The sequence below is a fragment of the Oncorhynchus nerka genome, linkage group LG26 (assembly GCF_034236695.1).
Source record: "Oncorhynchus nerka isolate Pitt River linkage group LG26, Oner_Uvic_2.0, whole genome shotgun sequence".
Lineage (NCBI taxonomy): Eukaryota > Metazoa > Chordata > Actinopteri > Salmoniformes > Salmonidae > Oncorhynchus > Oncorhynchus nerka.
The window spans coordinates 51,358,012-51,382,568 of NC_088421.1; the positions used below are offsets into that span (position 1 = coordinate 51,358,012).

General features: G+C 42.1%; 2 protein-coding genes across 4 annotated transcripts in view; both read right to left on the minus strand.

Moving 5' to 3' along the window:
* Nucleotides 1-24,557, minus strand: part of LOC135564800 (NLR family CARD domain-containing protein 3-like) — a 152,043-nt gene that overhangs the window by 53,362 nt on the left and 74,124 nt on the right. The gene's annotated exons all lie outside the window — the stretch shown is intronic.
* LOC135564814 (stonustoxin subunit beta-like) lies at nt 21,446-22,010 on the minus strand (the record flags this gene model as incomplete). The annotated part of the gene is made up of 1 exon (XM_065010884.1): nt 21,446-22,010. A coding segment is annotated over one exon (558 nt), but the record flags the coding sequence as incomplete, so codon positions are not given.

The window sequence follows — 24,557 nt, forward strand, 5'->3', positions numbered from 1 at the left end:
ACAAGTCAGTTATGAACAAATAATTATTTACATTGACGGCCTACCCCGTTGGGGTATGTGCATCGCCCTATGGGACTCAGGGCCAGATGTGATGCAGCCTGGATTTGAACCAGCGACTGTAGTGGTGCCTCTTGCACTGAAATGCAGTGCCTTAGACCCCTGCACAACTCAGGAGCCCAGTGTGTGTGTGTGTGTGTGTGTGTGTGTGTGTGTGTGTGTGTGTGTGTGTGTGTGTGTGTGTGTGTGTGTGTGTGTGTGTGTGTGTGTGTGTGTGTGTGTGTGTGTGTGTGTGTGTGCACCACTTAAGGGAAGGATTAGCAGTGTGGTTAGGGTTGAGGTTAGGATTAAAATCTGATTTTATCACTTTGTGCCTGTTCTAGTTAGTGACCACTATGCTGAACTGCCTCCAGGGCAAGATTCATGACAATAAATACCAACCTGCCTCCCAGTCATCCCCTCCTTATCTTTACAAGGCTGCAGAACATACAATCTAGTGATGTGGGGGTTCTCTCATAACCCTCAGTCCCCAGGTGGGTAGTTGGCAGGTTGAATAAAGAGAAGCTAGTGATGTGGGGGTTCTCTCATAACCCTCAGTCCCCAGGTGGGTAGATGGCAGGAAGTATACAGAGAAGCTAGTGATGTAGGGGTTCTCTCATAACCCTCAGTCCCCAGGTGGGTAGATGGCAGGTTGAATAAAGAGAAGCTAGTGATGTGGGGGTTCTCTCATAACCCTCAGTATCCAGGTGGGTAGATGACAGGTTGAATAAAGAGAAGCTAGTGATGTGGGGGTTTTCTCATAACCCTCAGTCCCCAGGTGGGTAGATGGCAGGTTGAATAAAGAGAAGCTAGTGATGTGGGGGTTGTCTCATAACCCTCAGTCCCCAGGTGGGTAGATGGCAGGTTGAATAAAGAGAAGCTAGTGATGTGGGGGTTCTCTCATAACCCTCAGTCCCCAGGTGGGTAGATGGCAGGTTGAATAAAGAGAAGCTAGTGATGTGGGGGTTCTCTCATAACCCTCAGTCCCCAGGTGGGTAGATGGCAGGTTGAATAAAGAGAAGCTAGTGATGTGGGGGTTCTCTCATAACCCTCAGTCCCCAGGTGGGTAGATGGCAGGAAGTATACAGAGAAGCTAGTGATGTAGGGGTTCTCTCATAACCCTCAGTCCCCAGGTGGGTAGATGGCAGGTTGAATAAAGAGAAGCTAGTGATGTGGGGGTTCTCTCAGAACCCTCAGTCCCCAGGTTGGTAGATGGCAGGTTGAATAAAGAGAAGCTAGTGATGTGGGGGTTCTCTCATAACCCTCAGTATCCAGGTGGGTAGATGGCAGGTTGAATAAAGAGAAGCTAGGGATGTAGGGGTTCTCTCATAACCCTCAGTCCCCAGGTGGGTAGATTGCAGGTTGAATAAAGAGAAGCTAGTGATGTGGGGGTTTTCTCATAACCCTCAGTCCCCAGGTGGGTAGATGGCAGGTTGAATAAAGAGAAGCTAGTGATGTGGGGGTTCTCTCATAACCCTCAGTATCCAGGTGGGTAGATGGCAGGTTGAATAAAGAGAAGCTAGTGATGTGGGGGTTCTCTCATAACCCTCAGTCCCCAGGTGGGGACCATGAATGTATAAAACATTAAGGACACCTTTCTTTCCATGACAAACTGTGAATCCAGGTGAAGCTATTATTCCTTATTTTTCACTTGTAGATGAAAGGGAGGAGAAAGGTGAACTTCTCTGGGATATTTGGGACGCTAACGTCCCACTTGGCCAAAAGCCAGTAAAAATGCAGAGCGCCAAATTCAAATAAATTACTATAAAAATCAATATTTCATGAATTCACACATGAAAGACACCAAATTAAAGCTACACATGTTGTGTATCCAGCCAACATGTCTGATTTCAAAAAGTATTTATGGTGAAAGCACACCAAACGATTATTTTAGGTCAGTACATAGCCACAGAAAAACACAGCCATTTTCCCAGTCAAAGATAGGAGTCACAAAAAGCAGAAATATAGATAACACTAATCACTAACCTTTGATGATCTTCATCAGATGACATTCATAGGACTTCATGTTACACAATACATGTATGTTTTGTTCGATAATGTATATATTTATATCAAAAATCCCGGTTTACATTGGCGCCATGTTCAGAAATGCCTCCAAAATATCCAGAGAAATTACAGAGAGCCACGTCAAATAACAGAAATACTCATCATAAACTTTGATGAATGATACATGTTTTACATAGAATTAAAGATACACTTGTTCTTAGTGCAACGGCTGTGTCAGATTTAAAAATAACTTTACGGAAACAGCAAACCATGCAATAATCTGAGACGGCGCTCAGATATAAACAACATTTCTCCGCCATGTTGGAGTCAACAGAAATACGAAATTACATCATAAATATTCCCTTACCTTTGATGATCTTCATCAGAATGCACTCCCAGGAATCCTAGTTCCACAATAAATTGTTGTTTTGTTCGATAATGTCCATTAATTTAAAAAAGTAGCTACTTTTGCAAGCATGTTTAGTACACATGTCCAAATGCTCGCGCAGGTCCAGGCGAAAGTCGGACGAAAACTTTCAAAAAGTTATATTACAGGTCGAATAAACGTGTCAAACTAAGTAGAGAATCAATCTTCAAGATGGTGTTATCATAAATATTCAATAACGTTCCAACCGGAGAATTCCTTTGTGTCTACAGAAGTAATGGAACGCAAGGCGATATCATGGGGAATGCGCATGACCAGGAACTGGCTCTCTGCCAGACCACTGACTCAAACACCTCCCATCCAGCCCCACATCACAGTAGAGGCTTCATTCAACATTCTACAGACTGTTGACATCTAGTGGAAGGCGTAGGCAGTGCAAACAGATCCATATCTTACTGGGATTTGAATTGGCGATGAGTTGAAAATCGACCAGCCTCAGAATTCTCACTTCCTGTTTGGATTTTTTTCTCAGGTGTTTGCCTGCCATATGAGTTCTGTTATACTCACAGACATCATTCAAACAGTTTTAGAAACTACAGAGTGTTCCATATAAAATAGTAATAATAATATGCATATATTAGCGTCTGGGACAGAGTAGCAGGCAGTTCACTCTGCTATTCATCCAAAGTGAAAATGCTGCCCCCTATCCTAGAGAAGTTTTAAAGAAGGATTTTTAAGCCTGTAGAAAATTGAGACATGGATTGTGTATGTGTATCATTCAGAGGGTGAATGAGCAAGACAAAGTGCCTTTGAACGGGGTATGGTAGTAGGTGCCAGGCGCACTGGTTTGTGTCAAGAACTGCAACACTGCTGGGTTTTCACGCTCATGTTCCACCACCCAAAGGACATCCAGCCAACTTGACAACTGTGGGAAGCATTGGAGTCAACATGGGTCATCCTCCCTGTGGAACTCAATGTTAGGAAGGTGTCCTTAATTTCCAGTCCACTCAGTGTATAACCTACAGGCTACACTGCTCAGTTAGAGTAATATCTAGTCCACTCAGTGTATAACCTATAGACTACACTGCTCAGTTAGAGTAATATCTAGTCCACTCAGTGTATAACCTATAGACTACACTGCTCAGTTAGAGAACGTCTGTTAAGGTGCCTCTTTATCAGCATCATAAAAGCTGAGTTTTTCAACCACATCAAATATCCATCCAAGTCAAACTGAAATCTTATCGGAAACATGTTGGGCCTTTTACAATGAAGATTGGCCACTAGATTATTACCAGTTTATATTCATAACTAAAACATCCCCTCATTTTAACATTCTGTCATAAAGAACACATTCTAACATTCTGTCATAAAGAACACATTCTAACATTCTGTCATAAAGAACACATTCTAACATTCTGTCAGAAAGAACACATTCTAACATTCTGTCATAAAGAACACATTCTAACAATCTGTCATAAAGAACACATTCTAACATTCTGTCATAAAGAACACATTCCAACATTCTGTCATAAAGAACACATTCTAACAATCTGTCATAAAGAACACATTCTAACATTCTGTCATAAAGAACACATTCAAATTAGTAACTCAAATAAAAAACAGTTTTCCATCTCAAAAGGTTACATAAAGAAATGACTATAATAAGAGCATATTAAGTGCCAAATAACATTTGTGACAATTTGTGGAAATAGGAAGACAAATGTGAAAAACTGCTGTTATCAACAACAGTGATATTTGAGGCGTAACACTGGAAGACATGAGGTCTCCCATATTCTCCAGTAAAACATTAACAGACACTATAGTTTTGGTTATAATACAAGGTATAAGTGCCGTTACCAATTAAAAGGCACAAATACCATGACTATTCTCTGGGGAAGTGGGTATCAATACCCTAACTATTCTCTGGGGAAGTGGGTATCAATGCCATAACTATTCTCTGGGGAAGTGCTTATCAATACCATAACTATTCTCTGGGGAAGTGGGTATCAATACCATAACTATTCTATGGGGAAGTGGGTATCAATACCATAACTATTCTCTAGGGAAGTGGGTATCAATGCCATAACTATTCTCTGGGGAAGTGGGTATCAATACCATACCTATTCTCTAGGGAAGTGGGTATCAATACCATAACTATTCTCTGAGGAAGTGGGTATCAATACCATAACTATTCTCTGGGGAAGTGGGTATCAATACCATAACTATTCTATGGGGAAGTGGGTATCAATACCATAACTATTCTCTAGGGAAGTGGGTATCAATACCATAACTATTCTCTGAGGAAGTGGGTATCAATACCATAACTATTCTCTGGGGAAGTGGGTATCAATACCATAACTATTCTCTAGGGAAGTGGGTATCAATGCCATAACTATTCTCTGGGGAAGTGCTTATCAATACCATAACTATTCTCTGGGGAAGTGGGTATCAATACCATACCTATTCTCTAGGGAAGTGGGTATCAATACCATAACTATTCTCTGAGGAAGTGGGTATCAATACCATAACTATTCTCTGGGGAAGTGGGTATCAATACCATAAATATTCTCTGGGGAAGTGGGTATCAATACCATAACTATTCTCTGAAGAAGTGGGTATCAATACCATAACTATTCTCTGGGGAAGTGGGTATCAAAACCATAAATATTCTCTGGGGAAGTGGGTATCAATACCATAACTATTCTCTGGGTTAGGGGGTATCAATACCATAACTATTCTCTGGGGAAGTGGGTATCAATACCATAAATATTCTCTGGGGAAGTGGGTATCAATACCATAACTATTCTCTGGGGAAGTGGGTATCAATACCATAACTATTCTCTAGGGAAGTGGGTATCAATGCCATAACTATTCTCTGGGGAAGTGCTTATCAATACCATAACTATTCTCTGGGGAAGTGGGTATCAATACCATAACTATTCTATGGGGAAGTGGGTATCAATACCATAACTATTCTCTAGGGAAGTGGGTATCAATACCATAACTATTCTCTGAGGAAGTGGGTATCAATACCATAACTATTCTCTGGGGAAGTGGGTATCAATACCATGACTATTCTCTGGGGAAGTGGGTATCAATACCGTAAATATTCTCTGGGGAAGTGGGTATCAATACCATAACTATTCTCTGGGGAAGTGGGTATCAATACCATAACTATTCTCTGGGGAAGTGGGTATCAATACCATAACTATTCTCTAGGGAAGTGGGTATCAATGCCATAACTATTCTCTGGGGAAGTGGGTATCAATACCATGACTATTCTCTGGGGAAGTGGGTATCAATACCATAACTATTCTCTGGGGAAGTGGGTATCAATACCATAACTATTCTCTAGGGAAGTGGGTATCAATGCCATAACTATTCTCTGGGGAAGTGGGTATCAATACCATAACTATTCTCTGGGGAAGTGGTTATCAATACCATAACTATTCTCTGGGGAAGTGGGTATCAATACCATAACTATTCTCTGGGGAAGTGGGTATCAATACCATAACTATTCTCTGTGGAAGTGGGTATCAATACCATAACTATTCTCTGGGGAAGTGGTTATCAATACCATAACTATTCTCTGGGGAAGTGGGTATCAATACCATAACTATTCTCTGGGGAAGTGGGTATCAATACCATAACTATTCTCTGTGGAAGTGGGTATCAATACCATAACTATTCTCTGGGGAAGTGGGTATCAATACCATAACTATTCTCTGGGGAAGTGGGTATCAATACCATAACTATTCTCTAGGGAAGTGGGTATCAATGCCATAACTATTCTCTGGGGAAGTGCTTATCAATACCATAACTATTCTCTGGGGAAGTGGGTATCAATACCATAACTATTCTCTGGGGAAGTGGGTATCAATACCATAACTATTCTCTGGGGAAGTGGGTATCAATACCATAACTATTCTCTGTGGAAGTGGGTATCAATACCATAACTATTCTCTGGGGAAGTGGGTATCAATACCATAACTATTCTCTGGGGAAGTGGGTATCAATACCTTGAAAAACAGTTAATAAAAGACTTAATAAAAGAGTTGGGAGTGAAGAAGATATAAACACCCTGGACACCGTCAGGAGAGGTTTCAGAATAATAACTACTGAAATATAGACAGAAGGACCAGATTCTCCCTGTAAAGTGGGACTAGAGGAAGATATAAACACCCTGGACACCGTCAGGAGAGGTTTCAGAATAATAACTACTGAAATGGAGACAGAAGGATCAGATTCTCCCTGTAAAGTGGGACTAGAGGAAGATATAAACACCCTGGACACCGTCAGGAGAGGTTTCAGAATAATAACTACTGAAATGGAGACAGAAGGATCAGATTCTCCCTGTAAAGTGGGACTAGAGGAAGATATAAACACCCTGGACACCGTCAGGAGAGGTTTCAGAATAATAACTACTGAAATATAGACAGAAGGACCAGATTCTCCCTGTAAAGTGGGACTAGAGGAAGATATAAACACCCTGGACACCGTCAGGAGAGGTTTCAGAATAATAACTACTGAAATGGAGACAGACGGACCAGATTCTCCCTGTAAAGTGGGACTAGAGGAAGAGAAGTTTAATAAAGCCATAGAGGTGCTGAAAGAGGTGCTCCAGCATTCTACTAATTTGGCTCCAATATGGGAACAATGTATCAAACTGGATCAAACTGGTCATCATTTCCCTGCTGACCGAACATTCCAATCAAATAAAGAACTCAGAGATGTTGTTGTGGTCTGAGACAATAAATAACATTAAGCTGTTACACACCAAGAAACAATATGTTGTTGTGGTCTGGGACAATAAATAACATTAAGCTGTTACACACCAAGAACAAATATGTTGTGTGGAGGTGCTGACTAATGATGAATAAACTATAAACTATCAAAATAAATAGTCCCACACTCCATATATAAACTCCATATATAAACTCCATATATAAACTCCATATATAAACTCCATATACTGTATAAACTCCATAAATAAACTCCATATATAAACTCCATATATAAACTCCATATATAAACTCCATATATAAACTCCATATATAAACTCCATATATAAACTCCCAGTAATTTATTGGGTTTTTACCAACGTTTCAGCATCACTGTGTCTTCTTCAGGGTGATGTCATGAATACTTGAACCAGGTTATGTAGACAAACAGTGCAATTAGTGCAACCAATGTCAATAGTGAGGGGTGTGTCATAATTATTAAGTTAATTAAAATTAATTAGTGAAACTGTTAAAAAACAATAGTTTATGGCGTATTAAATATAGTAGGCTATATTATATATATCCCCCTCTCCTATTGTTAAATTCACTCAAACAACTTGGTATAAGTCATTGCCACAATGCTGCTGCTTGGAGCTAGGGTTGGGTTGGGTTAGAGTTAGGGTTGGGTTAGGGTTAGGGTACGGTAGGGTAGGGTCTGGGTTGAGTTGGGTTGGTTTAGGGTGCGGTTAGGGTTAGGGTAGGGTAGGGTTGGGGTGGGTTAGTGTTGGGTTGGGTTAGGGTTAGGTTAGGGTCTGGGTTGGGTTAGGGTTGAGTTAGGGTTAGGGTTGTGTTAGGGTTAGGGTTGGGTTAGGGTTGGGGTTTGGTTGGGTTAGTGTTGGTTTAAGGTTGGGTTCGGGTTGGGTTTGGTTAGGGTTGGTTTAGGGTTGGGTTAGGGTAAGTGCTGGGTTAGGGTTGGGTTGGGTTAGGGTTGGTTTAGGGTTGGGTTAGGGTAAGTGTTGGGTTAGGGTTGGGTTGGGTTAGGGTTGGTTTAGGGTTGGGTTAGGGTAAGTGTTGGGTTAGGGTTGGGTTGGGTTAGGGTTGGTTTAGGGTTGGGTTAGGGTTGGTTTAGGGTTGGGATAGGTTTTGAATTTGAGTAGGGTTAAAAAGAGACTGATTTGTCTTGTGATGCACAGGTCTATTGTTGTGTTCCCCTCCAATCTGAATACATTCAGACTGACTCCTAAAAACCTTAACAAACGTAAGTAGGTTCATATTGCTTCTAAAAATGATAGTCTGAGTGGTTATCTAGGGTTGGGTTAGGGTTGGGTTGGGGTTGGGGTTGGGTTAGGGTTGGTTTAATGTTATCTAGGACCATGAAGGGACTAAGATGTTAAAATATACAAAGGGTCAAAGGATAGATGCTTTATTAGTACATAAACCAACACAGTTAAAAGCCCATATATCTATAAAAGTGCTATAAGATCAAGTGCTGAGTTGTTAAAACAAATTGAAAAACATCAAAACTAAATGAATAAAACTAGTATAAATAAGCATCTGTTAAATATAATAAAAGCCACAAACTTTATTTATTGTGTTTATTGTTTTATGGGGCCTCCTTCTTCCAACTCCTTGAGAATCCTGTAAACAAGTGCTATGTCCTTCAATTGATCCTATCTTACCAGTTAAAAACGCTCATTCAGACCGCTAGGTGTAATTGATCCTATCGTACCAGTTAAAAACGCTCATTCAGACCGCTAGGTGTAATTGATCCTATCGTACCAGTTAAAAACACTCATTCAGACCGCTAGGTGTAATTGATCCTATCTTACCAGTTAAAACGCTCATTCAGACCGCTAGGTGTAATTGATCCTATCGTACCAGTTAAAAACGCTCATTCAGACCGCTAGGTGTAATTGATCCTGTCTTACCAGTTAAAACGCTCATTCAGACCGCTAGGTGTAATTGATCCTATCGTACCAGTTAAAAACGCTCATTCAGACCGCTAGGTGTAATTGATCCTATCGTACCAGTTAAAAACGCTCATTCAGACCGCTAGGTGTAATTGATCCTATCTTACCAGTTAAAAACGCTCATTCAGACCGCTAGGTGTAATTGATCCTATCTTACCAGTTAAAACCCTCATTCAGACCGCTAGGTGTAATTGATCCTATCGTACCAGTTAAAAACGCTCATTCAGACCGCTAGGTGTAATTGATCCTATCTTACCAGTTAAAACGCTCATTCAGACCGCTAGGTGTAATTGATCCTATCGTACCAGTTAAAAACGCTCATTCAGACCGCTAGGTGTAATTGATCCTATCGTACCAGTTAAAAACGCTCATTCAGACCGCTAGGTGTAATTGTTCCTATCGTACCAGTTAAAACGCTCATTCAGACCGCTAGGTGTAATTGATCCTATCTTACCAGTTAAAATGCTCATTCAGACCGCTAGGTGTAATTGATCCTATCTTACCAGTTAAAAACGCTCATTCAGACCGCTAGGTGTAATTGTTCCTATCGTACCAGTTAAAACGCTCATTCAGACCGCTAGGTGTAATTGATCCTATCGTACCAGTTAAAACGCTCATTCAGACCGCTAGGTGTAATTGATCCTATCGTACCAGTTAAAACACTCATTCAGACCGCTAGGTGTAATTGTTCCTATCTTACCAGTTAAAACGCTCATTCAGACCGCTAGGTGTAATTGATCCTATCTTACCAGTTAAAAACGCTCATTCAGACCGCTAGGTGTAATTGATCCTATCGTACCAGTTAAAACCCTCATTCAGACCGCTAGGTGTAATTGTTTGTATGTCTCTTATCCACCTACGTTCCACTGCTTTTCACCGCCCACTGGTCCACCCAGAACACGACTGTAATCCTGATATATGGAGGTAAGTGATGAGGTGATCCTGGAAATGAGGCACTAGTTCTGTGTGTAAATGGGCCCGTTTGATATTGTATAGATGTTGTTTAAGTCTATTTTCTATTGTATACTGGGTTTCCCCAATGTAGTGTTTTTTGCTAAATGTGCAAGTGATTTTACATATGACATTTGGAGTGTATAGTGAAATGGAGTCTAAAACTGGAGTGGAGGTCTTGCTGTATGAGTTTGAAATAAAAAAAAATTGGTCTGGGGTTGGGGTTAGCGATGGGGTTAAGGGTGGGGTTATGGTTAGGGTTAGAGTTAGATTTAGGGTTAGTGGTGGGGTTAGGGTTAGAGGTGGGGTTAGGGGTGGGGTTAGGGGTGGGGTTAGGGGTGGGGTTAGAGGTGGGGTTAGCGTTAGCGTTAGGGGTTGGGTTATGGTTATGGGCAGGAGCAGGATACGAACCCGAATTAGGGTAAGGGTTAGGGGTTAGTGGTGGGGTTAGTGGTGGGGTTAATGTTAGGATTAGAGTTAGGGTTAGTGGTGGGGTTAGGGTTAGTGGTGGGGTTAGTGGTGGGGTTAATGTTAGGGTTAGAGTTAGGGTTAGTGGTGGGGTTAGGGTTAGTGGTTGCGTTAGGGTTAGGGGTCAGGGTAAGGGTTAACAGTTGCTCCTACCCTCTACTTTTTTGAACATTTTGTTAAAAATCGCGCAACATTTCAGCGCCCTGCTACTCATGCCAGGAATATAGTACGTTCATATGGTTAGAATGTGTGGATAGGAAACCCTCGGACGTTTTTAAAACTGGTTAAATCACGACTGTGGCTATAACATAACGTGCGTTACATCGGAAAGCGCAGGAAAACCTGATCACAGAAAATGGAAATAAATATCCTTGCGCCACTTCCAGCAATTGTTCACAGTGAGCCGAATTAGATAAGACCGAGCATTCAACTCCCACAGCATCCCCATGTTGTCTAGAGTCTTGTGAATTGAATCATCTTTGATTCTTGGTTGAACCGAAACAGGGGCACCACTTACCTCCAGTCTCCGCCCAGATCATTCTGGAAGAGCTCTCTCGTGAAATTTTTTCCAAGACGACAGCTAATGATTTTTACATCGCCTACGGATGATTTTTATCGCTTATTAACGTTTACTAATACCTAAAGTAGCATTACAAACGTATTTCGAAGTGTTTTGTGAAAGTTTATCGTCTACTTTTTGAATTTAAAAAATGACGTTACGTTGTGAAATCGCTGTTTTTTTCGTTTATCACACAGTCTACATATAACGATATCTTGGCTTTATATGGCCCGATTTAATCGAAATAAAGACCCAATAGTGTTTATGGGACATCTAGGAGTGCCAACAAAGAAGATGGTGAAAGGTAATGACTGTTTTCTATTTTATTGTGCGGTTTGTGTAACGCCGAAATGCTAATTATTTTGTTTACGTCCCCTGCTGTGCTTTTGTGATGTAGTGTATTGGTGCATGCTATCAGATAATAGCTTCTCATGCTGTCGCCGAAAAGCATTTTAAAAATCTGACTTGTTGCCTGGATTCACAACGAGTGTAGCTTTAATTCGATACCCTGCATGTGTATTTTAATGAACTTTTGAGTTTTAACTAATACTATTAGCATTTAGCGTAGCGCATTTGCATTTCCAGAGCTCTAGTTGGGACGCAAGCGTCCCAAGTAGAAGCAAGAGGTTAAGGTTAGGGTTGTGGTCAGGGTTGAAATCAGGGGAAGGAAAGGATTTGGAAATGTCTCCGGAACCTCTATAATGGAGGTTGGGGTCCAAAAGAGTGATTGACAGACTTGTGTTATGTGAGTGTGTATGTTGAATGGGAGAGAGGGCCCCCAAGGTGCTGTTTTTTATGGTTCTGAGATATCGTTTAGAGTGACCTCTCTGTTTGAGTGCATGAAATAATGTTTGAATTGCTTTTCCCAGGTCCTGTTTGCAGGAGGAAATCCTATGTATAATTTGTGATTTAACGATGCCTTTAAATGTATGTTTGGGGTGATGTTAAGGGAATTTTTTATCAATAATGACTAATTATGTATACATTTCAATCAGGACTGACTAATCAGAATACTATTATTTTACTGTATAGATGTATGAATTTTCTTTTAACCTTAGTACTGAATATAATGTGTGTAAATATAATCAAGAATTAGAACAATGACTGTCTGTTCCTTGGTAGAAATGAATGAAGATATAGCCAGACTGGCTAGAATGCTTATCTACACAGGCAGACCTTGGCTCGGATCATAAATGATCTAAGTCTTGAGAACCATACAGCCATTGTACTGGAGCGGAGATGAGACGGGGTAGACGGGGTAGTACGAACACTAATGACGTCATTTTCAGTTTATAATCTGTGATAACTGTATCATGTTCAGTACTCTCGAGAATAAACGCTGCTGATAGATTTTGAGACTGGTCTCTGTCCATTTCATGCAAATCAGAGTCTTACAAATTCTTAGGAATTGACAGAGTGTTTAATTTTAATTGGGTATTAAAACATAGAGGAATTTAATTCCTGTAACAATTGGTCCTTCGAGCCGGATCTAAAATACCCGTCTCTGCCATCTGAAGGTCGTACATCGAAAATCGTGCACGAGCGGGTTGGGTCCCGTTATTTAAGACCTGGCCTCTGAATTGAGGGAAAAGACCAGGCCAGTGTACACCCCAGACCGACAGGGACTGTGACTAGATCCAACGAACAGTGCTTTTCCCAGTCGGCGGCAAGGTCAGTAGCCTATATTCTCGATTCTGGGGGGAATGATTTAAGTTCTTTGATTTGATGTTCTAAAATTTGTAGAATTGATCAATAATGGGAGCTTTGCTATTCCCACAGGGTTTTGTATGACCAACATACACTGGGTTTTGTATAACCGATATACACTGGCAGGTTCGAAAAAAACCTGCGGTAATGTGCACTACCGTAAATAAAATAAACTTAATCATGAGAGGCATGTTCGCCCAAGATTAAGAAGGGATATTAAATAGGTGCTGGAGGATAGGACGGTGATCTTGTACAAATAGGATATTAACTAGGCGTGGGGAGACAGGAAGGGAATTCTATGCGGACAAGATAACGGACAAGATAACTTGAATGGTCAATTGAATTGTGGGAGTATTGACCATCGTTCCGATTCAACAAATAGTACTGAAATATCCAAATGAGGAGGAGAGGGAAACCAAAATCAAGAGGAATGGGATGACCAAATCTATAGACAAGAGGTTCCATGCGAGAGGGAATGTAACGACTTTCTTCCTGGGAAGGACCAAAATGCAGCGTGGTTATTTATAAACATCTTTAATGAAAGATGAAAACGTTAACACTATACAAAATAAGAAAACGTGGAAAAACCGAAACAGTCCTAACTGGTGCAAAACACAGAGACAGGAACAATCACCCACAAGATACCTAAAGAATATGGCTGCCAAAATATGGTTCCCAATCAGAGACAACGATAACCACCTGCCTCTGATTGAGAACGACTCAAGGGCGTGACAATCTTGGCCAGGTCGCAATTGTAAATGAGAACTTGTTCTCAGCTTGCCTACCTGGTTAAATAAAGGTGAAATAAAAATAAAATAAAAATTGGTGGAGATTTTTTCCTCTCTCATTGGTGGAGAGGAGTTATAAACATAATGTTTCCTCTCTCATTGGTGGAGAGGAGGTAGAACAGAATGTTTCCTCTCATTGGTGGAGAGGAGGTATAAACAGAATGTTTCCTCTCTCATTGGTGGAGAGGAGTTATAAACATAATGTGTCCTCTCTCATTGGTGGAGAGGAGGTAGAACAGAATGTTTCCTCTCTCATTGGTGGAGAGGAGTTATAAACATAATGTTTCCTCTCTCATTGGTGGAGAGGAGGTAGAACAGAATGTTTCCTCTCATTGGTGGAGAGGAGGTATAAACAGAATGTTTCCTCTCTCATTGGTGGAGAGGAGTTATAAACATAATGTGTCCTCTCTCATTGGTGGAGAGGAGGTAGAACAGAATGTTTCCTCTCTCATTGGTGGAGAGGAGTTATAAACATAATTTTTCTTCTCTCATTGGTAGAGAGGAGTTATAAACATAATGTTTCCTCTCTCATTGGTGGAGAGGAGGTATAAACAGAATGTTTCCTCTCTCATTGGTGGATTGGAGTTATAAACATAATTTTTCCTCTCTCATTGGTGGAGAGGAGGTATAAACAGAATGTTTCCTCTCTCATTGGTGGAGAGGAGGTAGAACAGAATGTTCCCTCTCTCATTGGTGGAGAGGAGGTAGAACAGAATGTTTCCTCTCTCATTGGTGGAGAGGAGGTATAAACAGAATGTTTCCTCTCTCATTGGTGGAGAGGAGGTAGAACAGAATGTTTCCTCTCTCATTGGTGGAGAGGAGGTATAACAGAATGTTTCCTCTCTCATTGGTGGAGAGGAGGTAGAACAGAATGTTTCCTCTCTCATTGGTGGAGAGGAGGTATAAACAGAATGTTTCCTCTCTCATTGGTGGAGAGGGGGTAGAACAGAATGTTTCCTCTCATTGGTGGAGAGGAGGTAGAACAGAATGTTTCCTCTCATTGGTGGAGAGGAGGTAGAACAGAATGTTTCCTCTCTCATTGGTGGAGAGGAGGTAGAACAGAATGTTTCCTCTCTCATTGGTGGAGAGGAGGTATAAACAGAATGTTTCCTCTCTCATTGGTGGAGAGGAGGTAGAACAGAATGTTTCCTCTCTCATTGGTGGGTTACAGTAAATATTAATAGCTTTTATTTTCAGACCTTGTTTAATTTTTCATCTTTCCCTCCATATCCATTGACATATAATCTTAATGTTTAAACTCTATCCCAAACCTTAACCATTCATAATGAGGGGCTAAACTTAATGTTTAAACTCTATCCCAAACCTTAACCATTCATAATGAGGGGCTAAACTTAATGTTTAAACTCTATCCCAAACCTTAACCATTCATAATGAGGGGCTAAACTTAATGTTTAAACTCTATCCCAAACCTTAACCATTCATAATGAGGGGCTAAACTTAATGTTTAAACTCTATCCCAAACCTTAACCATTCATACTTAGGGGCTAAACTTAATGTTTAACTTCTTGGAACTCTGGGGGCGGTATTTCATTATTGGATAAAAAAACGTTCCCGTTTTAAGCGCGATATTTTGTCACGAAAAGATGCTCGACTATGCATATAATTGACAGCTTTGGAAGGAAAACACTGACGTTTCCAAAACTGCAAAGATATTGTCTGTGAGTGCCACAGAACTGATGCTACAGGCGAAACCAAGATGAAATTTCAAACAGGAAGTGCCCCAGATTTTTAAGGCGCTGTGTTCCAATGACTCCTTATATGGCTGTGAATGGGTCACGAATGAGCTTAGACTTTCTGTCATTTCCCCATAGTGTCGACAGCATTGTGACGTATTTGGAGGCATATCATTGGAAGATTGACCATTTTAGACTACATCTACCAGGTGCTCGCTTGGTGTCCTCCGTCGCAATTATTGCGTAATCTCCAGCTGCAGTATTTTTCCGTTTGTTTCCGAGGAGAAACCCAACTGCCACGAATGATTTATCATCGAATAGATATGTGAAAAACACCTTGAGGATTGATTCTAAACAATGTTTGCCATGTTTCTGTCAATATTATGGAGTTAATTTGGTAAAAAGTTTGGCGTTGTAGAGACTGCATTTTCTGATTTTTTTCTTAGTGATGAACAAAACGGAGCGATTTCTCCTACACAAATAATATTTTTGGAAAAAATGAACATTTGCTATCTAACTGAGAGTCTCGTCATTGAAAACATCCGAAGTTCTTCAAAGGTAAATTATTTTATTTGAATGCTTTTCTTGTTTTTGTGAAAATGTTGCCTGCTGAATGCTAGGCTTAATGCTATGCTAGTTATCAATACTCTTACACAAATGCTTGTTTAGCTATGGTTGAAAAGCATATTTTGAAAATCTGAGATGACAGTGTTGTTAACAAAAGGCTAAGGCTAAGCTGAGTGAATATATTTCTTTCATTTCATTTGCGATTTTCATGAATAGTTAACGTTGCATTATGGTAATGAGCTTGAGGCTATGATTAGGCTCCCGGATACGGGATTGCTCTCTGTCTTCCCCTCTGTTCCCCTCTGTTCTGACTCTCTACCCTCCCTCTCTCTCTCTTTCCATCTGTTCTGACTCTCTACTCTCCCTCTGTTCTGACTCTCTACCCTCCCTCTCTTTCCATCTGTTCTGACTCTCTACCCTCCCTCTCTCTCTCTCTTTCCATCTGTTCTGACTCTCTACCCTCCCTCTCTCTCTCTCTTTCCATCTGTTCTGACTCTCTACCCTCCCTCTCTCTCTCTTTTTCCATCTGTTCTGACTCTCTACCCTCCCTCCCTCTCTCGCTCTTCCCTCTGTTCTGACTCTCTACCCTCCCTCTCTCTCTCTTTCCATCTGTTCTGACTCTCTACTCTCCCTCTGTTCTGACTCTCTACCCTCCCTCTCTTTCCATCTGTTCTGACTCTCTACCCTCCCTCTCTCTCTCTCTCTCTCTTTCCATCTGTTCTGACTCTCTACCCTCCCTCTCTCTCTCTCTCTTTCCATCTGTTCTGACTCTCTACCCTCCCTCTCTCTCTTTCCATCTGTTCTGACTCTCTACCCTCCCTCCCTCTCTCGCTCTTCCCTCTATTCTGACTCTCTACCCTCCCTCTCTCTCTCTCTCTTTCCCTCTGTTCTGACTCTACCCTCCCTCTCTATCTCTTTCCCTCTGTTCTGACTCTCTACTCTCCCTCTCTCTCTCTTTCCCTCTGTTCTGACTCTCTACCCTCCCTCCCTCTCTCTCTTTTTCCATCTGTTCTGACTCTCTACCCTCCCTCCCTCTCTCGCTCTTCCCTCTATTCTGACTCTCTACCCTCCCTCTCTCTCTCTCTTTCCATCTGTTCTGACTCTCTACCCTCCCTCCCTCTCTCACTCTTCCCTCTGTTCTGACTCTCTACCCTCCCTCTCTCTCTCTCTCTTTCCATCTGTTCTGACTCTCTACCCTCCCTCCCTCTCTCGCTCTTCCCTCTGTTCTGACTCTCTACTCTCCCTCTATTCTGACTCTCTACCCTCCCTCTCTCTCTCTTTCCATCTGATCTGACTTTCTACCCTCCCTCTCTCTCTCTTTCCATCTGATCTGACTTTCTACCCTCCCTCTCTCTCTCTTTCCATCTGTTCTGACTCTCTACCATCCCTCTCTCTCTCTCGTTCCCTCTGTTCTGACTCTACTCTCCCTCTCCCTCTGTGAAATAAGTTTTTTTTAAATAAAAATGTTCACACAAAGTGAACCGTTTTTGCTTTGTAATTATGGGTTATTGTGTGTAGATTGATGAGGGGAAAAACACATTTAATCCATTTTAGAATAAGGCTGTAACGTGACAAAATGTGTAAAAAGTCAAGGGGTCTGAATACTTTCTGAATGTTACTGTATATCAGTATATTAGACTCTCTCTCTCTCTCTCTCTGCTGTGATGTTGTTTTCATCACTTCTGGTTTAACACTGACATCAAGTGGTGATTGTCCAAACTTCACCACTGTTAAGAGAGAGAGCGCAGAAAGTGAGAGAGAGCGCAGAAAGTGAGGGAGAGAGAGCGCAGAAAGTGTGGGAGAGAGAGCGCAGAAAGTGTGGGAGAGAGAGCGCAGAAAGTGTGGGAGAGAGAGCGCAGAAAGTGTGGGAGAGAGAGCAGAAAGTGTGGGAGAGAGAGCAGAAAGTGTGGGAGAGAGAGCAGAAAGTGAGAGAGAGAGAGCAGAAAGTGAGAGAGAGAGCAGAAAGTGAGAGAGTGAGCAGTAAGTGAGAGAGAGAGCAGAAAGTGTGAGAGAGAGAGAGAGGGAGCAGAGAGAGAGAGCAGAGAGCAGGCTGAGAAAGCAAAGAAAGAGTGAGAGAGCAAAGAGTGAGAGAGCAGAGAGAGAGAGAGAGAGAGCAAAGAGAGAAAAGAGAGCAGAGAAAAGAGAGAGAGCAGAGAGAGAGCAGAGAACAGAGAGAGAGCAGAGAACAGAGAGAGCAGAGAACAGAGAGAGCAGAGAACAGAGAGAGAGCAGAGAAGAGAGCAGCAGAGCAGAGAACAGAGAGAGAGCAGAGAGCAGGCTGAGAGAGCAGAGAGTGAGATCAGAGTGTGAGAGAGAGAGCAGAAAGAGGGAGAGAGCAGAGAGAGCAGAGAGTGAGATCAGAGTGTGAGACAGAGAGCAGAAAGAGGGAGAGAGCAGAGAGAAGAGGGCAGAGAGAGCAGAGAGAGCGAGCAGAAAGAGGGAGAGAGCAGAGAACAGAAAGAGCAGAGGGAGAGAGTAGAGAGAAGAGAGAGAGCAGAGAAGAGAGAGCAGAGAGAACTCTGTTGCTATAGTGAACCTGCATCACAACACTATGTTCCTATAGTGACCCTGCATCACAACACTCTGTTACTATAGTGACCCTGCATTACAACACTATGTTGCTATAGTAACCCTGCATCACAACACTCTGTTGTACTAATTGTACAATTTGTTTAATTCTATTCCACATATTTAATTGTTTTGTATTTCATTTCATATTTGTTTCATGTTTCAACCAGTCGCAGGTTAACATCAACCTGACAGAGGAAACGTAAAATCAATAAACAAACTGTTTTCACAATTAACAGGCCTTTTCTTGTTTCAAGTATGTTTTATTATGAAAAGTACAATATATCCTTGTATACTTGTACAACTATGGAGCGTATGTCCATATATAATTATATATAATTGTATAATTAGTTTTTCAACATAAAAGACAACACATGATCACATTGGTATTTTAACAGTGTTGTTGTAAGAGGTCCTCACAACTATAGAAAGACGCACATGTGTGTGTGTCCAGAGTGTGTGTGTGTGAGTGTGTGTGTGTGTGTGTGTGTGTGTCCAGTGTGTGTGTGTCCAGTGTGTGTCCAGTGTGTGTCTGTGAGTCCAGTGTGTGTGTGTGTGTGTGTGTCCACTGTGTTTGTGTGTGTGTTTGTCTAGTGTGTGTGTGTATTTGTCCAGTGTGTGTTTGTCCAGTGTGTGTGTGTGTGTGTGTGTGTGTGTCTGTGAGTCCAGTGTGTGTCTGTGTGTCCAGTGTGTGTGTCCAGTGTGTGTGTGTGTGTGTCCAGTGTGTGTGTGTGTCCTGTGTGTATATGTTTGTCCTGTGTGTGTGTGTGTGTGTGTCCACTGTGTTTGTGTGTGTGTTTGTCTAGTGTGTGTGTGTATTTGTCCAGTGTGTGTTTGTGTGTGTGTATGTGTCCAGTGTGTATATGTTTGTCCTGTGTGTATATGTTTGTCCTGTGTGTGTGTGTGTCCACTGTGTTTGTGTGTGTGTTTGTCTAGTGTGTGTGTGTGTATTTGTCTAGTGTGTGTCTGTGAGTCCAGTGTGTGTGTGTGTGTTTGTCTAGTGTGTGTGTGTATTTGTCTAGTGTGTGTTTGTCCAGTGTGTGTGTGTGTGTCCAATGTGTTTGTGTGTCCAGTGTTAGTGTGTGTGTCCAGTGTGTGTCCAGTGTGTGTGTCCAGTTTGTGTGTGTGTGTGTGTCCAGTGTGTGTGTGTGTGTGTGTGTCCAGTGTGTGTCCAGTGTGTGTGTGTGTGTAACCAGTGTGTGTGTCCAGCAGGTGTGTGTGTGTGTGTGTCCAGTGTGTGTGTGTGTGTCCAGTGTTAGTGTGTGTGTCCAGTGTGTGTCCAGTGTGTGTGTCCAGTGTGTGTGTGTGTGTGTGTCCAGTGTGTGTGTGTGTGTGTGTCCAGTGTGTGAGTCCAGTGTGTGTGTGTGTGTAACCAGTGTGTGTGTCCAGCAGGTGTGTGTGTGTGTCCAGTGTGAGTGTGTGTGTGTGAGTCCAGCGTGTGTCTGTGTGTGTGTGTGTGTGTGTCTGAGTCCAGTGTGTGTTTGTGTGTGTGTGTGTCTAGTGTGTGTCTGTGAGTCCAGTGTGTGTGTGTGTGTGTGTGTGTGTGTGTATCTAGTGTGTGTGTCCAGCAGGGTGTGTGTGTGTGTGTGTGTCCAGTGTGAGTGTGTGTGTGTCAAGTGTGTGTCCAGCAGGTGTGTGTGTGTTTTTGTCCAGTGTGTGTCTTTGCCCAGTGTGTTTGTGTGTGTTTGTCCAGTGTGTGTGTGTGTCTTTGCCCAGTGTGTGTGTGTGTGTTTGTCCAGTGTGTGTGTGTCTTTGCCCAGTGTGTGTGTGTGTGTGTGTGTGTGTCTTTGTCCAGTGTGTGTGTGTCTTTGCCCAGTGTGTGTGTGTGTGTGTGTGTGTGTGTGTCTTTGCCCAGTGTGTGTTTGTGTGTGTGTGTATCACTGACAGAGGGACGTGTGTGTCCAGTGTGTGTGTGTGTGTAAGCAGTGTGTGTGACCAGCAGGTGTGTGTGTGTGTGTCCAGTGTGAGTGTGCGTGTGTGCGTCCAGTGTGTGTGTGTATCTAGTGTGTGTGTGTGTCCAGCGTGTGTCTGTGTGTGTGTGTGTGTGTATCTAGTGTGTGTGTCCAGCAGGTGTGTGTGTGTGTGTGTCCAGTGTGAGTGTGTGTGTGTCAAGTGTGTGTCCAGCAGGTGTGTGTGTGTTTGTCCAGTGTGTGTGTGTGTTTTTGTCCAGTGTGTGTGTGTGTGTGTGTGTTTGTCCAGTATGTGTGTGTTTGTCCAGTATGTGTGTGTGTTTGTCCAGTGTGTGTGTGTGTGTGTCTTTGCCCAGTGTGTGTGTGTGTGTTCAGTTTGTGTTTGTGTGTGTCCAGTGTGTGTGTGTAGTGCGTGTGTGTGTGCCCAGTGTGTGTGTGTCCAGCGTGTGTGTGTGTGTGTCCAGTGTGTGTGTGTAGTGCGTGTGTGTGTGTGTGTGTCCAGTGTGTGTCCAGTGTGTGTCCAGTGTGTGTGTCCAGTGTGTGTGTCCAGTGTGTGTCCAGTGTGTGTGTGTGTGTGTCCAGTGTGTCTCCAGTGTGTGTGTGTGTGTGTTTGTACAGTGTGTGTGTGTGTGTGTCCAGTGTGTGTGTGTAGTGCGTGTGTGTGTCCAGTGTGTGTGTGTGTGTGTCTTTGCCCAGTGTGTGTGTGTGTGTTCAGTTTGTGTTTGTGTGTGTCCAGTGTGTGTGTGTAGTGCGTGTGTGTGTGCCCAGTGTGTGTGTGTCCAGCGTGTGTGTGTGTGTGTCCAGTGTGTGTGTGTAGTGCGTGTGTGTGTGTGTGTGTCCAGTGTGTGTCCAGTGTGTGTCCAGTGTGTGTGTCCAGTGTGTGTCCAGTGTGTGTGTGTGTGTGTCCAGTGTGTCTCCAGTGTGTGTGTGTGTGTGTTTGTACAGTGTGTGTGTGTGTGTGTCCAGTGTGTGTGTGTAGTGCGTGTGTGTGTCCAGTGTGTGTGTGTGTGTGTCCAGTGTGTGTCCAGTGTGTGTCCAGTGTGTGTGTCCAGTGTGTGTGTCCAGTGTGTCTCCAGTGTGTGTGTGTGTGTGTGTTTGTACAGTGTGTGTGTGTGTGTGTATCACTGACAAAGAGACACTGAGTCGCCATCACCCCAAACCCTAAACCCTGGATAGAGGGGCTCGGTGAATGTGGAGGTGAATGTGATCAGGTGGGTCAGTGTGTCAGAGGAGGCTCTATAGAAGGACAGAGTGCCGGCTGGCCAGTCCAGATACACTCCTACTCTGTGGGAGCTGGAGGAGGGGACGTCTATGAGAGTCCGATTATTATTGTGACAGGCAATGTAACTGTTGTCAGAGCAGTACAGACTCCAGGACTTGTCATTGTGTCCAAGACAACAGTCATTAACCCTTCCTCTCCTGCTGATTCCTTTATATGTCACTCCTATATCAACCCTTCTCCCACTCCACTCTACCTCCCAGTAACAGCGCCCAGTCAGACCCTCTCTACACAGCACCTGTCCACAGTCCTCAAATCTCTCTGGGTGATCAGGATACGGCTGCTTCTTTCTCCTCCATGTCACCTTTCTGTTCCCCTCAGACAGAGAGAGGCGTCTGTCTACTGTGTTTGGGTCCAGTGTGAGATCACAGACATCTGATGGATGAAACCAGACACAATATTAGAAATCATTATCATTCACATTAGAATGTTAACTCACTTTTCACTAATTCATTTAACTAGTTGCTCCTACCCTCTACTTTTTTGAACATTTTGTTAAAAATCGCGCAACATTTCAGCGCCCTGCTACTCATGCCAGGAATATAGTACGTTCATATGGTTAGAATGTGTGTATAGGAAACCCTCAGACGTTTTTTAAAACTGGTTAAATCACGACTGTGGCTATAACATAACGTGCGTTACATCGGAAAGCGCAGGAAAACCTGATCACAGAAAATGGAAATAAATATCCTTGCGCCACTTCCAGCAATTGTTAACAGTGAGCCGAATTAGATAAGACCGAGCATTCAACTCCCACAGCATCCCCATGCAGTCGAGTATCTTGTGAATTTAATCCTCTTTGATTCTTGGTTGAACCGAAAGAGGGGCACGACGTACCTCCGGTCTCCGCCCAGATCATTCCGGAAGAGCTCTCTCCTGAAATTTTTTCCAAGACGACAGCTACTGATATGTACATCGCCTACGGATGATTTTTATCGCTTATTAACGTTTACTAATACCTAAAGTTGCATTACAAACGTATTTCGAAGTGTTTTGTGAAAGTTTATCGTCGACTTTTTGAATTTTAAAAAATGACGTTACGTTTTGAAACTATGTTTTTTTCGTTTATCACACAGTCTACATATAACGATATCTAGGCTTTATATGGACCGATTTAATCAAAATAAAGACCCAAATAGTGTTTATGGGACATCTAGGAGTGCCAACAAAGAAGATGGTGAAAGGTAATGAATGTTTTCTATTTTATTGTGCGGTTTGTGTAACGCCGAAATGCTAATTATTTTGTTTACGTCCCCTGTGGGTCTTTTGGGGTGTTGCATGCTATCAGATAATAGCTTCTCATGCTTTCGCCGAAAAGCATTTTAAAAATCTGACTTGTTGCCTGGATTCACAACGAGTGTAGCTTTAATTCGATACCCTGCATGTGTATTTTAATGAACTTTTGAGTTTTAACTAATACTATTAGCATTTAGCGTATCGCATTTGCATTTCCAGAGCTTTAGTTGGGACGCAAGCGTCCCGAGTAGAAGCAACAGGTTAAAGTAGCCATGGGAGAAAGCGAATGCATATTTATTAAATATCGGGGATTAAATTACGGATTTCTTACACTGAGAAATGTATCGGGTTAATTGTATCTAAGGGTAACATGTTCATTTAAGTAAATATATACATTGACGGTGTTTAAAACTTATGATTAATGATTTTAGTTAAAGGGGAATCATCATTAGGTTTAGTTTATAGTTCACCTTTGAGTTTCTGAATCGGAATTAGCATAGTGAATGCTAGTTAGGAGTGTTGTGTTTTTCTGGGAAAATTGATGTTTAAAGTGTCTCAATTTTAGATGTTTCCTGGGATTATAACCTGGGGGAGAGAGCAGCCATGAACGACCAAATTGAAAAAGGTCTGCAAATATATACACATAAAACAATTGTTAGAACTATTTGTTTTAGTGCAAAGGTATTTTAAAGAGGCACGCTCACATATGGAACCTTATGAGTTTTTATTTTATGGGTTTTAATTACACAGGTGACTATTTCTATTTTAAGGATAAAGGGTTCTTTATGTCTAATATGGTATGACCTTTTGACCTTATCGTGACTGTCTTCTGAGGTCTGATCAGCCTCTGGGGAGAGTCATTTGTATAATGAATGGAGTCATATTAAGTTACTAGTTTTAAGGTAAATTCATTAGAAATGAAGCAGTTTTGGTTGAGGGCTTAGAATTACTGTTTGAACCGCAAATGAGAAAGGGGTTCAGGATTCTGTTTTACAACATTAGCTGTGAAAGTTTTTGAATGGGCTATTAATGATTTGGTATTGTAACAGAGAAAAAGTCATATTTATCATTGAGAATAAATAGGGGAAGGTATTCCACACTTTGCATCACATATTAAATTCATGTTATTGTCAGATAGAATAATGAGGGTCCCCGTAGGAGAGGGCTTGTTAGTGTAGGAAGGATTTTGCATTTGTTTTGAATTTGTTTGATTATTATACGTTTTTAAATAGTATTAGATTTAACAGGAATATAGGACATCTGTGATGATTTAGGATTATTGTTAGGATTAAGATAGATTGATTAAGGAAATGCATGCTCTTCAACCGATCGCTACCTGCACCTACCCGCCTGTCCAACATCACTACTCTGGACGGCTCTGACTTAGAATACGTGGACAACTACAAATACTTAGGTGTCTGGTTAGACTGTAAACTCTCCTTCCAGACCCATATCAAACATCTCCAATCCAAAGTTAAATCTAGAATTGGCTTCCTATTTCGCAACAAAGCATCCTTCACTCATGCTGCCAAACATACCCTTGTAAAATTGACCATCCTACCAATCCTCGACTTTGGCGATGTCATTTACAAAATAGCCTCCAATACCCTACTCAACAAATTGGATGCAGTCTATCACAGTGCTATCCGTTTTGTCACCAAAGCCCCATATACTACCCACCATTGCGACCTGTACGCTCTCGTTGGCTGGC